The sequence below is a fragment of the Lissotriton vulgaris genome, unplaced genomic scaffold, assembly GCF_964263255.1.
Source record: "Lissotriton vulgaris unplaced genomic scaffold, aLisVul1.2 SCAFFOLD_1937, whole genome shotgun sequence".
Classification (NCBI taxonomy): Eukaryota; Metazoa; Chordata; class Amphibia; order Caudata; family Salamandridae; genus Lissotriton; species Lissotriton vulgaris.
In genome coordinates this window covers 39681-52031 of record NW_028246219.1, presented here as the reverse complement: position 1 = coordinate 52031, position 12351 = coordinate 39681, and the positions used below count along the sequence as shown (strand labels likewise).

At 45.4% G+C, this 12351-nt stretch overlaps 1 protein-coding gene across 1 annotated transcript in view; it reads right to left on the bottom strand.

The window, feature by feature from the left end:
* Nucleotides 1-7673: 7673 nt before the first annotated feature.
* LOC147666041 (ADAMTS-like protein 5) overlaps nt 7674-12351 on the bottom strand; it is a 38255-nt gene continuing 33577 nt past the window's right edge. Inside the window, exons 3-4 of the mRNA XM_086949305.1 lie at nt 9906-9977; nt 7674-9272 (exon numbers count right to left, since the gene is read on the bottom strand). Of these exons, the coding sequence (XP_086805431.1) occupies nt 8893-9272; nt 9906-9977 (452 nt within the window). The 3' untranslated portion in view covers nt 7674-8892. The remainder of the gene's footprint in view (nt 9273-9905; nt 9978-12351) is intronic.

Genomic DNA, 12351 nt, shown 5'->3' with positions numbered 1-12351 from the left:
TCACAAACCCCAACGCTCTGACTCGTACTCAGCCCGCCTCTCAGTCGCTTTGCGACAAACTCTCACAATTCTTTGAGGATAAAATCGAGGCTATTTATTCCTCCTTCCCCACCCCTAACATCGTAGGGCAAAACAAGGATCCCTTCACTCCCTCGCATCCGCAACCTACTCTATTCGAATTTACACCCATTTCAGAAGCAGACTCGTTGGCTGAACTTTTCAAATGCAAATCAGGCTCACCCAAAGACCCTTGGCCTGCCAAGCAATATAAAAATCTTGCATCCCTTCTCAACCCCCACCTCAACCTTATCTGGAATAACTCTCTCAGATCGGGCTGTTTCCCTGCCAAATGGAAACACGCCTCCTTAGTCCCCATCCTTAAAAAACCCAATTTGGATCCAGACAACCCCAGCAACTACAGGCCTATTTCTCTCCTGCTTGCTCCAGCCAAGATCCTGGAAAAACTGGTACATGCCCAGCTGTAGAATTACATTGAAACCAATAGGCTTCTCCTCGACTCCCAGCATGGTTTCAGGTCGGGCCACAGCACCGAGTCGGCCCTAATCGAAATGGCTGACTCGGTAAGGTGGACGCTTGACCAAGGGTCGAGGGCGGTGTTGGTGCTGGTGGATATCTCGGCAGCATTCGACACCGTCTCTCACAAAATCCTGCTGGAAAGACTGGAGGACCTAGGGTTGGGTGGCGCTGTTCTGAAATGGTTCTCATTCTACCTTTCGGACCGTACACAGCAGGTCTTCACTCCTCCATTCACCTCTCCTGCCAGACCACTCAAATGGGGAGTCCCACAGGGTTCTTCCCTGAGCCCGCTCCTTTTTAATGTGTATTTCACCCCCCTGGCCAAGCTGATTGCACAGACGGGGATCAAATCTACTTCCTACGCTGACGACATCCAGCTTCTCTTCACTTTCGACTCCCCCTCCGCCTCAGCTTTTGATCCACTGAAATCCTGTCTCAGGGACATCTCGAGCAGGATGGATGCTAATTCCCTCCGACTCAATGCTGGAAAAACAGAGATCCTCTTTTTCAACACACCATCCCCCCTGGACTCTAGTATCTGGTGGCCAGCAGACCTGAGCCTAGCTCCCACCCCCAAAGACTCGGTGAGAAATCTCGGAGTTCGCTGGGACAACCAACTTAGCTTTAACAATCAGGTACAAACAGTCGCATCCTCCTGCTTCGCTAAGATCCGCACCATAAAACACCTCATTAACTACCTGCCGGCGGACTGCCGTAAAACTGTGATCCAGGCACTGATCATATCCCACCTCGATTATGCCAACGCCCTCTACCTTGGTATCACAGCAGGCCTCTGCCATAAACTTCAGACAGTCCAAAATGCCGCCGCCCGGCTGGTGGAGAGAATCCCTGCTAGACACCATATCTCCCCACACCTCCGCAAACTCCATTGGCTGCCCATAGCAAAAAGATGTGTATTCAAGGCCATGACACTGGCCTTCCGAGCATCAAAAGGCAGTGGATCGGCACACCTGAAAAACACCCTGCGACCCTACGCCAACTCCAGGACTCTACGATCTAATACCCTCCACTTCCTGGAAACTCCCCGATTTAAACGCTCTCGGGCAGGTGGAAAAACTTTTGAGGTCTGTACCTCTCAGCGCTGGAATAAGCTCCCACTAGCCTTACGCACCTGCCAGACAGAATCAGCCTTCCGTAAATCCCTGAAAACACATCTATTCTCCTCTTAACATTGGAAATCTGACCCCATGACCTCTATTTTTTTCAGAGTTCTCAGCGCCGGGACGCCCCGTTGGGGCCGCTGCGCGCTCTACAAAATTCTCAAATAAATAAATAAATATTACACTGACAGAACAACTCTTTGTTGCTTTTTCACCCCCCCCATACAGGAAAGCCCATATCTCAGTAAGGCATTGCAAGGTGGTAAAGCCAAACAGAGTTTACCTACCCCCCAACGCACACTCTGTTTCCAAGATAAAGGCTTCTATGGCTTTCCTAAGCTGACACCCAATAGCTGATAATATGCAAAGCAGCTTCTTGGTCCACACCACACACTTTCACTAAGCATTATTGTCTGGATGTTCTAGCACGCCAACAAGCTAATGTAGGACAGGTCATGCTACGTACACTCTTTCAATCGACTGCACACCCACAGGTCAACCACCACTTTGGAGAGCACTGCTATACAGTCTATGCAAAGCATGTGTATCTACAACCACAAATGCCTCAAACGGATTATGTTACTTACCCTGTGAGCATCTATTCTTGGTATGTAGTGCTATGACCCCCTCCCCCCGGACACCTGTGACCATAGCAGGTCCTTTACCTTTGCAGTTCAATGGACATCTCTTCACTGACACTTTCTTTTACTCCATTCTCACCCGCCTTTGGGAAAACAATTTAAACAATGGAGGAGATGCCCGTGCGCAGGGTACAAGTAGTCAGGAAAACATGTGCTGGCCAGAAACGAGGGATGGAAAGCCATAATAGACCATCCAGACCTGATGGTGCTGGCTAACGACTGTAAACCACTTATGACAGGAAACTCGGAAATGGATAATAACCGCTTCGAGGAGTGGATGGCTGCCCTCAAGGACAAAGCTGGGCCTGCCAAGGGGAATAGTAGGCCGCGTAATAAGAGAATGTCCGCCCCATGGTTCCATCACTCGTTAAAAGAGAAACAAGGAGAGGTTCGCGTGGCTGAGCGTAGGTGGCGGAAAGAATATTAGGAGGAGGAACGGGATAACTACAAAGTAGTAAGAAATCAATACCATGCACTCATCAAAAAGGCCAAAGTTAATTTCTATACCAAAGTAATAGAAGCGGCTAATAATAAGCAAAAATCCATTTTTAAGATAGTAAAGGATTTCAACAACCCCAAAATATTACAGCAGGAAATTCCCCCATCTGAAAACCTCTGTAATACCATCGCAGACTTCTTTGAACAAAAAGTACAATGCCTCACCAAGGACTTTGTCACTCCTGATAAAGCCCTAGGAGAAGAAAGAAGTACAGTGAGCTTGCCTTCTGACATGATGGCGACCTTCCGACCAATTAATCTGGAGGAAACCCGCCAAGCCATTCTGACGACAAAATCAGGGTCCCCGTTCGACCCGTGTCCACCTATGCTCTGACATAAGATTGTGGATATGGTTAATCCTACTATTAATATTATCGTAAATACATCACTGTCCACGGCAAATATCCCCCTAGAATGGAAATTGGCGGCGGTTAAACCACTGCAGAAAAAACAACTACCAGATCCGACCACGCTGTCTAATCTTCAACCGATCTCACTACTCACCGTGCTATGTAAAATAACGGAATCCTTTGTAAACAAACAGATTACCAAATTTCTGGAAGACACCCAAGCCTGGCACCCAAACCAATCTGGTTTCAGAGCCCAACACTCCACTGAGTCTGCTCTCCTGATCACCACCGACACCATCCAAATGGCCCTGGACCAGGGCAAGAAGACTGGCCTGATACTTTTAGATCTGTCGACAGCCTTCGACACGGTCTCACATACCATCTTGATTGACCGGCTTGCAACATCTGGCATCACAGGAATGGTATTGGACTGGATCAGGAACTTCTTAAGTGTCAGGAGGCAAGTAGTCACTCTGGAAGATTTCTGCTTAAAGGAAAAACCACTCACGACTGGAGTCCAGCAGGGATCCAGTCTAAGCCCGACACATTTCAATATTTATACCACCCCTTTGATTAAGCTAATATCGTCTTATAGTATAGACGTTGTAGCGTACGCAGGCGATACGCAGCTTATCTTAGTCCTCGACAAAGATACCAGGGACTGGGAAGAAAATCTCAAATGCTACCTGACGGCCACATTTGAATGGATGGAAAAAAATTACTTGAAATGTAACACGGGCAAAACTGAAATAATATTAATGGGCCCCCAAAATGACTTCGTCCCCAAACTATGGTGGCTGAAAAACGCAGAGGTACCGCCGCACACAATCAATACGGCACGTAACTTGGGTATCAAATTTGACACCACTCTGTCGTTTAAACAGCAGGCTTTATCAGTAGCAGGGACCTGCTTTAATGTCATCAAGGGACTAAGGAAATTCTTTGATCTACTGCCTCTGGCAGCCAGGAAAATGGTAGCGGTCGCACTTGTAACGCACGACTCGACTACTGCAATAGTCTGTATGCGGGAACCACTAAGGTGGTCACCCATAAGCTGCAAATGGTGCAACAGGCTGCCGCCAGGCTGGTGCTGAAATAGCCTAAGAAATCCTCGGCGTCAGCCGCGCTAAACACTCTGCACTGGTTACCAGTGACCAAACGGGTCCTTTTCAAGGTTCTGCTAATTACTTTTAGAGTATTCCACTCTCAAGGACCAAAGTATTTATTAAGGAGGTTCTCTCGATACCATCCCTCGCAGACTTTGAGGTCCTCAAATGCTAACTTGCTGACTGTTCCAGCTTTAAGACTCAGTACGAGGTGTGGTAAATTTCTGCCTGTCCTAGGGTCTAAGGCATGGAATAAACTTCCCCCACACCTCCGTGCTATGGAACGGGAATCTGAGTTCCGTAAGGCGCTAAAGACTTGGATTTTTAATCTTCCTGACACCTGTGCCAGAGCTTTAGTATAATCATCTCAGCCGGACTAGTGAAAGTAGCCTGACCTATCATCCAGACCTTTTCTGGTCAGTGTAGGCGTCAAGATGCGCCATGGAGTGTATGTTGCGCGGTGCAAATACCAGCTTACATTACATTACATTACAGGTTAGGTAGCATAATCCTTTATGTGCCTGGGAATCATACGTCCCTTTTTGGGGTGTTATATCTATTTTTTACTGTGTGATGTTTATGGCCATCTTCTTAGCCACCTGGACTTTTAACCACCCAGTTTCCCCCTTTGCTTCTAATCTAGAACTACTGAGAATACCATATCTGAAACACGGCTTCTTTTGCTCAGACACCTTTACTCCATGACAGGGATTGTATAGACAAACACATTGTAAAAGAACTGAGAGCCGAAGTAATTCGAGGACAGCTGAGAACTCACTCTGTACCCAATGGCATAACGCTGGCTATTAGGTTCCCTTGTTTTTTAGGTCAAGCCTAGAGCAGCGCATGCGCTGCTTGCTCGACTTTTAGTAAGGGGGTTTCAAAGTGCTACCAGAGGCTTTTGCTGGCCTCAAGCTTGCGTTCATGCACGCATGCATGCGCGCAGCCGCCATCTGTCTTTTCTCCGGTCTTGCTTTTTTTTAACTTAAAGGCAAGCATGTGATATTGTCACACTTGAAGCGTTTAAGTTTCTGTTTTTCCAGGCATGTAAGCTTGAGGCAAGCTCATTATATTGACAGACTTGAAACGTTTGCGGCCGCATGTTTCCACATTAAGATTTGTTTATTGGATATGTGGATATGTTTGGGAGGCTCATGTTTATCAGACATTGTTGCCTGGCGCGGCAAGATCCCTGTGTTTATTTATTATTGCAAGATCGTAATTTGCCTATACTTAACAAATGTTGAGCCATGCCGAGGCTCGAACCAGGTCTCAAGTCGGCGGCTCTAACCGCTAAACCACCGCCTCTCCATCTAGGGATAGCAAATTGAAAATAGGACAACTGATTACATGCTGTATTTTTTTCCCTGTTTACTTACTTTTTTTACAATGGGGCCCCCGCGCGGGTGCCGCCATTACAACAAAAGGAAATAAATAAACGGAAAAAAAAGTCTGCCCGACATTTTTACCCAGTGCTTTAAATGGGCCGATACTCACCGGTACTGAGTACCGGCACGTCCGTATATTTGTGCTGTCAGTACCGGCACTTTTTCTGTAGACTAGGAGGGTACCGGTACCATAACGGCAGGCTCAGGTTATGCATCTCCTGCACCTCAGGGCAAGGCCATGTCCTCCAGGGCTACCGAGCAGCTTGCAAGTAAATGAGGCGTGAAGTAGCCGCCCTTTTCCAGAGTTGCTGCTGAAGATTAGCAGCGCCCATTTCATTGTTCCCAAACTGCAGGGGTTTGAGTGGGCACTTGTCACACTGTGATTAACAGGGCAGGGTCTCTAGACAGACCCTGCACTGTCAATCTGGTGTGCAGCGATGAAAGTGCTTTAGCGCCCCTACCCCCACCCGGTCAGCGTTCAATGCCATGGCTCCGTGCTTGGGAGGTAGTCTCTCGCAGCTCACTTCTTTGGATGCCCTCTCGGCTCCGTACGTGCTTTAAAAGCAGATCAAAGAAAACGCCAGGATTTGCATACATATTGAATCGGATTACTGATACGGATCTAAAAGTACCTAAAAGGAGCTTTCCTTTCAGAAAGATAAACATTATATTTATTTTAAGGTAATATTGCGACCAACTAATTACAATGATTATTTACAAAGTTAAAACCCTGTAAATTTTATTTCTTTGGCACAAACAATTGTGAAACGAAAATGTAGTTATGTTCCATATTTATTTAATCTCTTTCCGTATTCCTGTCCTGATCAGGGGAGAGGCTGCAAAGGAAAGAACCTGCTGTCCTAAGGAAACTTGCATGCCGCATTCGTTTACTTTCACAGGCGTAGGTTTCTGGACCATGAAGAGAAAGAGTTCACTTGGGAACCAGCTTGATTAGTATTCTGCCCAACAGAGTCTCAGCGCTCAGTGGCGTCACTAGGGGGGTGCAGACCGCACGGGTGACACCATGAGTTACAGCACTGGGTGACACCAACCCTAGTGACGCTGCTGCCCACCCCTCCAGCAAAGACCTCAAAACAAGGAAATGTTAACATATCACTGTTTGGCTGTCATTTTGTGTAATGAGGTAATCTGTTTTGTTGACAAACACATTTCTCATGTGTTTTGATATATGCTGCAACTCGTACAGAAGTCATTATGTATGATCATATGTTCCCGTAGCCCCGCCCCTAACCCCGCCCACTTGCCACGCCTCTAGCTCATTTTAATGAGTACCTGCACTATTTTTTTTCCGTTTAAAGCAGTTTTTGAAACATCTGAAGCTAAAGCACATGTGCCGGGATTACTTCAAAAGTAAAGAAAGAGAAAAATGCACATTTTCTTATTCCTGGGGCGGCGAGATCCCCGCTTATTTATTTGTAATTAAAAAATCATTAATAAATGTTGAGCCGATGCCGAGGCTCGAACACTGGCCCCCAGGTCTCAAGTCGGCAGTTCTAACCTTCAGAAATGCGTCCCCAAACCCTCACGTTGCTGCACGAACTGTGAAATTGCCATGACAGCTGCATAAAGAAAACTTTACAACAACATGACATTTTCTTAGTGTTAGTTTGACGTCGCTGCACATTCGACTGGAAAAGGAAAACCTTGGATCTTCAGCCTTCCCTCCCATCTGTCATGTGCTTGCATCTCCACTCAGCTCAGAAGTTCACGCTGGCTACTATAACGGGCTCCCTTTCGATTACACCTGCCCACGTGTACATTAAATAGTTTATATCTACATGAAATCACCCACACTAGGACTCATGAAAGTTTTTCCAGTGAGACATTCCAGCTCAGATCCGAGAAATGAACGACCTTTTTTCCTTCTGGAAAGCCATCAAAACTCACCTTTTCAATTAGTTATGTTATGTGCACTTCCGGACAACCCCCTCTAATTTCCATCGTTAGCTGTCCCCTGGACATTGGCAGCTAGCGCCGGGACGCCCCTTGGCTGGGGCAGCCGTGCGCTATACAAACACCTTTAACATAATAGACCGGCCTGATATGGAACTCCTTTCAGGTCTTATTTCCTTGTCCTATATGGCGCGTAAATCGTTTTTGAAAACAGATTCCATGAGCGAAGAAGGTTCTATACATTGAAATTGCTAGTAAAAACATCGACTTGACATATTCATTTTTATTATATTTTAACTATGTTGAGAAACTTCTTTCATTTTTTGGGGAGGGGCAACAGGGCGGAAGCAGGCGGGATTAGTTGAGAGCATTAGACCTGCAGACCACTCACTAGAAAGGCAACTATATTCTTTGTTTGACACCTATTTCTTGATTTTTTTTTAGAAACTTTATTATTTGCAAAAATAGATACAGAGAGAATAAACGGGTCCGATTTTGCATATGTCTATATATCATTATTTGGAATTCTTTCAGAGCTCAGCAGTTCACGTATGACAGTAGGTGCCCAAAAAAAAGACATGGATTTCATATTGGGGCAGGACAATAGAGAAATGAAAACAAGCATTGGCATAGCCAATAGGTCTCGCTTTTGGGACCTTATAAGTATTTAGTTATGCAACACAATATCCTTGGTGCAATCACACCAACTGTTGCCTGGCTAACACTTATAAGGTCCCAAAGGCGAGACCTATTGGCTATGCCAATGCTTGTTTTAATTATAGCGCCTAACCACGTAGGTGCTTCAACACTATTTGGCTGAGCCTCGGCCTCAGAATGTGCTTGTCAGTTCTGCATTTTTTTTTTTATTCTAATTATAATGTTTCATTTTTTAAAGCTACGACCCTGATGGAGCAGTGACTCTCGCTGGGTTTGATTACTTGTTGGGCAGTACCCGAGTTTTAAGGCTCCATCACTCCTGGAATAAGCCTTGACTGCTTGGCTGCGCTACCCTTTGGAGAATGAAGACCTAAGTATGCATTCTTGACACCCAGAGAGCAGCGCGGTAGCCCCCAGAGCCCTTCGGAGTCAGTTGTAACCAATAGGTACTTGCAGGGGCCCCGTCCAGTAACCACTGCCAGCCCCAGGACCCACAGTCCATCCCTGGAAGCCATCTTCAAGAGCTGCATTTAGCTCCCAGCCCATCCTGCCCTACACACCAGACAACGTCTCTGCGCTCGCCTCTTGTCCCCTACAGGCCACCACCCATCCAATGACAGAAGGCTCGATGCTCTGCCCATCATGCCTGCAGGGATGAGGTTATTGTATGTTGTGAGTGATTAATGGAGTGCGGGTTCATGTCTTTGCAGGGAGCTGTAAGGTGTTACAGGGCCTGGCTGTGCTTCATGTCCCTCAGGCTCATCCGTGCCTGCTGAGGTACAGTGTCTTTGTAGCTCTTGCAGTCTGAGGACCTCTTGGGATGTCCACAGGGCGGTATAGCTGTGTCTGTCTAGCACGATGCGCTCAGAGTTGAGGTGGCGTCGCGCCATCAGCAGGTAGTCCCTCCGTTCCATCAGGCGGGGACAGTCGCATGGATCGGGCACCCAGATGTACTCACGATGCACTATGTGGTAGCGGTTTTTATAAGACTGCTTCACCCGTACATCGTAGCGCGTCTCGTGTCCAATGAGCGTTTTCTTCACAATCCGGGCACGGAAGACTGCAAAGAGAGAGCCAATGAGAAAGCGAGACCAGGACACTGATATATAAATATATAAATACATATATATATATATATATATACACACATATACATATATATAAATATATATTGAAAAAACAAATGTACAGAGACATAATTAGGAAACAGAATTTTAAAAAAACCTTGGAAATTCACTGAAAAAATCTAAGATAACAGGGACGTCATTTAGATTTTCAGATTTTACATACACAAAAGCAAAGGAATTCAGCAGTTCGAGTTATCTCAAGTAACTATAACTCGCGTCCCCGCCATGCACAGTTTTCTCATCCATAATTTTACTGCAAATATTGCAGTGATGTCATAGAAGATGTCATGAGTGATGTAATATGTGGAGTAATTATCAGTGCATGGGGGGTCCCCATGCTTGTTGCCGTACGGATTTTAGACACAACTACAGCCCGAACCCCGGAACAGACTTGCACTAAATGTGGCCGAAAGCTGGATCTGGGTCCGGAATAGTGCGCTCCGTAATTTGGTGTAAATCTGTTCAGTAGTTTTGGATCAAAGGGTGAAAGGGGGAGAGCTTTGAAGAGGGTGGGAGAAGGAATGTGACAGAAACCCCGAGAGGCAGGAGAGCAGGCGGGGTCTTACCGAAGTCGCTCTGGCAGTAGCTCCGGATCTGCTGGGATTTGTCCCTGACTTTTTTGCATTCGCCGCAGCCTCCTGCAAGGGAAGAGAGGGTCACCTCACACAGGTGGTAGGGGAGTGGTGTGTGGTTGAGACATGCTTGTGTGCCCAGCACGGCCAAGATACCTCACCTGCACGGCTCTGCCTAGGTACCCCTCACCTGAACAGCTCTACCTGGGCACCACTTACCAAGGTCCACAGATCAGCACGGCTCTGCCAAGGTACCTTCACCTGCACGGCTCTGCCTAGGTACCCCTCACCTGAACAGCTCTACCTGGGTACCACTTACCAAGGTCCACAGATCAGCACGGCTCTGCCAAGGTACCTTCACCTGCACGGCTCTGCCTTTGTACCCCTTCCCTACATGGTTCTACCAAGGCACGCCCACCTGCACAGCTCTGCCAAGGTACCCCTCAGCTGCATGGCTCTGCCAAGGTACCTTCACCTGCACGGCTCTGCCTTTGTACCCCTTCCCTACATGGTTCTGCCTACGTACAACTCACCGGCAAGGTTCTCCATATGTACCACTCACCTGCACATATCTGGTTACGTACCCCTCACCAACCTGGGAGTGAGTGTGATTTATACAGGAGTGAGTATGATTTATGCAGGAGTTAGTATGATTTATACAGGAGTGAGTATGATTTATACAGGAGTGAGTGATTTATACAGGAGTGAGTGATTTATACAGGAGTGAGTATGATTTATACAGGAGTGAGTATGATTTGTGCAGGAGTGAGTATGATTTATGCAGGAGTGAGTATGAGTTATGCAGGAGTTAGTATGATTTATACAGGAGTGAGAATGATTTATACAGGAGTGAGTGATTTATACAGGAGTGAGTGATTTATACAGGAGTGAGTGATTTATACAGGAGTGAGTATGATTTATACAGGAGTGAGTGATTTATACAGGAGTGAGTATGATTTATACAGGAGTGAGTATGATTTATACAGGAGTGAGTATGATTTATGCAGGAGTTAGTATGATTTATACAGGAGTGAGTATGATTTATGCAGGTGTGAGTATGATTTATACAGGAGTGAGTATGATTTATATAGGAGTGAGTATGATTTATACTGGAGTGAGTGATTTATACAGGAGTGAGTATGATTTATACAGGAGTGAGTGATTTATACAGGAGTGAGTATGATTTATGCAGGAGTTAGTATGATTTATACAGGAGTGAGTGATTTATACAGGAGTGAGTATGATTTATACAGGAGTGAGTATGATTTATACAGGAGTGAGTGTGATTTATACAGGAGTTAGTATAATTTATACAGGAGTGAGTATGATTTATGCAGGAGTGAGTATGATTTTTGCAGGTGTGAGTATGATTTATACAGGAGTGAGTATGATTTATGCAGGTGTGAGTATGATTTATGCAGGTGTGAGTATGATTTATACAGGAGTGAGTGTGATTTATACAGGAGTGAGTATGATTTATACAGGAGTGAGTATGATTTATGCAGGAGTGAGTACGATTTATGCAGGTGTGAGTATGATTTATACAGGAGTGAGTATGATTTATACAGGAGTGAGTATGATTTATACAGGAGTGAGTATGATTTATACAGGAGTGAGGGAGTGAGTATGATTTATACAGGAGTGAGTATGATTTATACAGGAGTGAGTAAGATTTATGCAGGAGTGAGTATGATTTATGCAGGAGTGAGTGATTTATGCAGGAGTGAGTGATTTATACAGGAGTGAGTGATTTATACAGGAGTGAGTATGATTTATACAGGAGTGAGTATGATTTATGCAGGTGTGAGTATGATTTATCCAGGAGTGAGTATGATTTATGCAGTAGTGAGTGATTTATACAGGAGTGAGTGATTTATACAGGAGTGAGTGTGATTTATACAGGAGTGAGTATGATTTGTGCAGGTGTGAGTGTGATTTATACAGGAGTGAGTGTGATTTATACAGGAGTGAGTATGATTTATGCAGGAGTGAGTGTGATTTATACAGGTGTGAGTATGATTTATGCAGGTGTGTGTGATTTATACAGGAGTGAGTGGTTTACACAGAAGTGACTGATTTATACAGGAGTGAGTGTGATTATACAGGAGTGAGTATGATTTATGCTGGTGTGAGTGTGATTTATACAGGAGTGAGTATGATTTATCCAGGAGTGAGTATGATTTATGCAGTAGTGAGTGATTTATACAGGAGTGAGTGATTTATACAGGAGTGAGTGTGATTTATACAGGAGTGAGTATGATTTGTGCAGGTGTGAGTGTGATTTATACAGGAGTGAGTGTGATTTATACAGGAGTGAGTATGATTTATGCAGGAGTGAGTGTGATTTATACAGGTGTGAGTATGATTTATGCAGGTGTGTGTGATTTATACAGGAGTGAGTGGTTTACACAGAAGTGACTGATTTATACAGGAGTGAGTG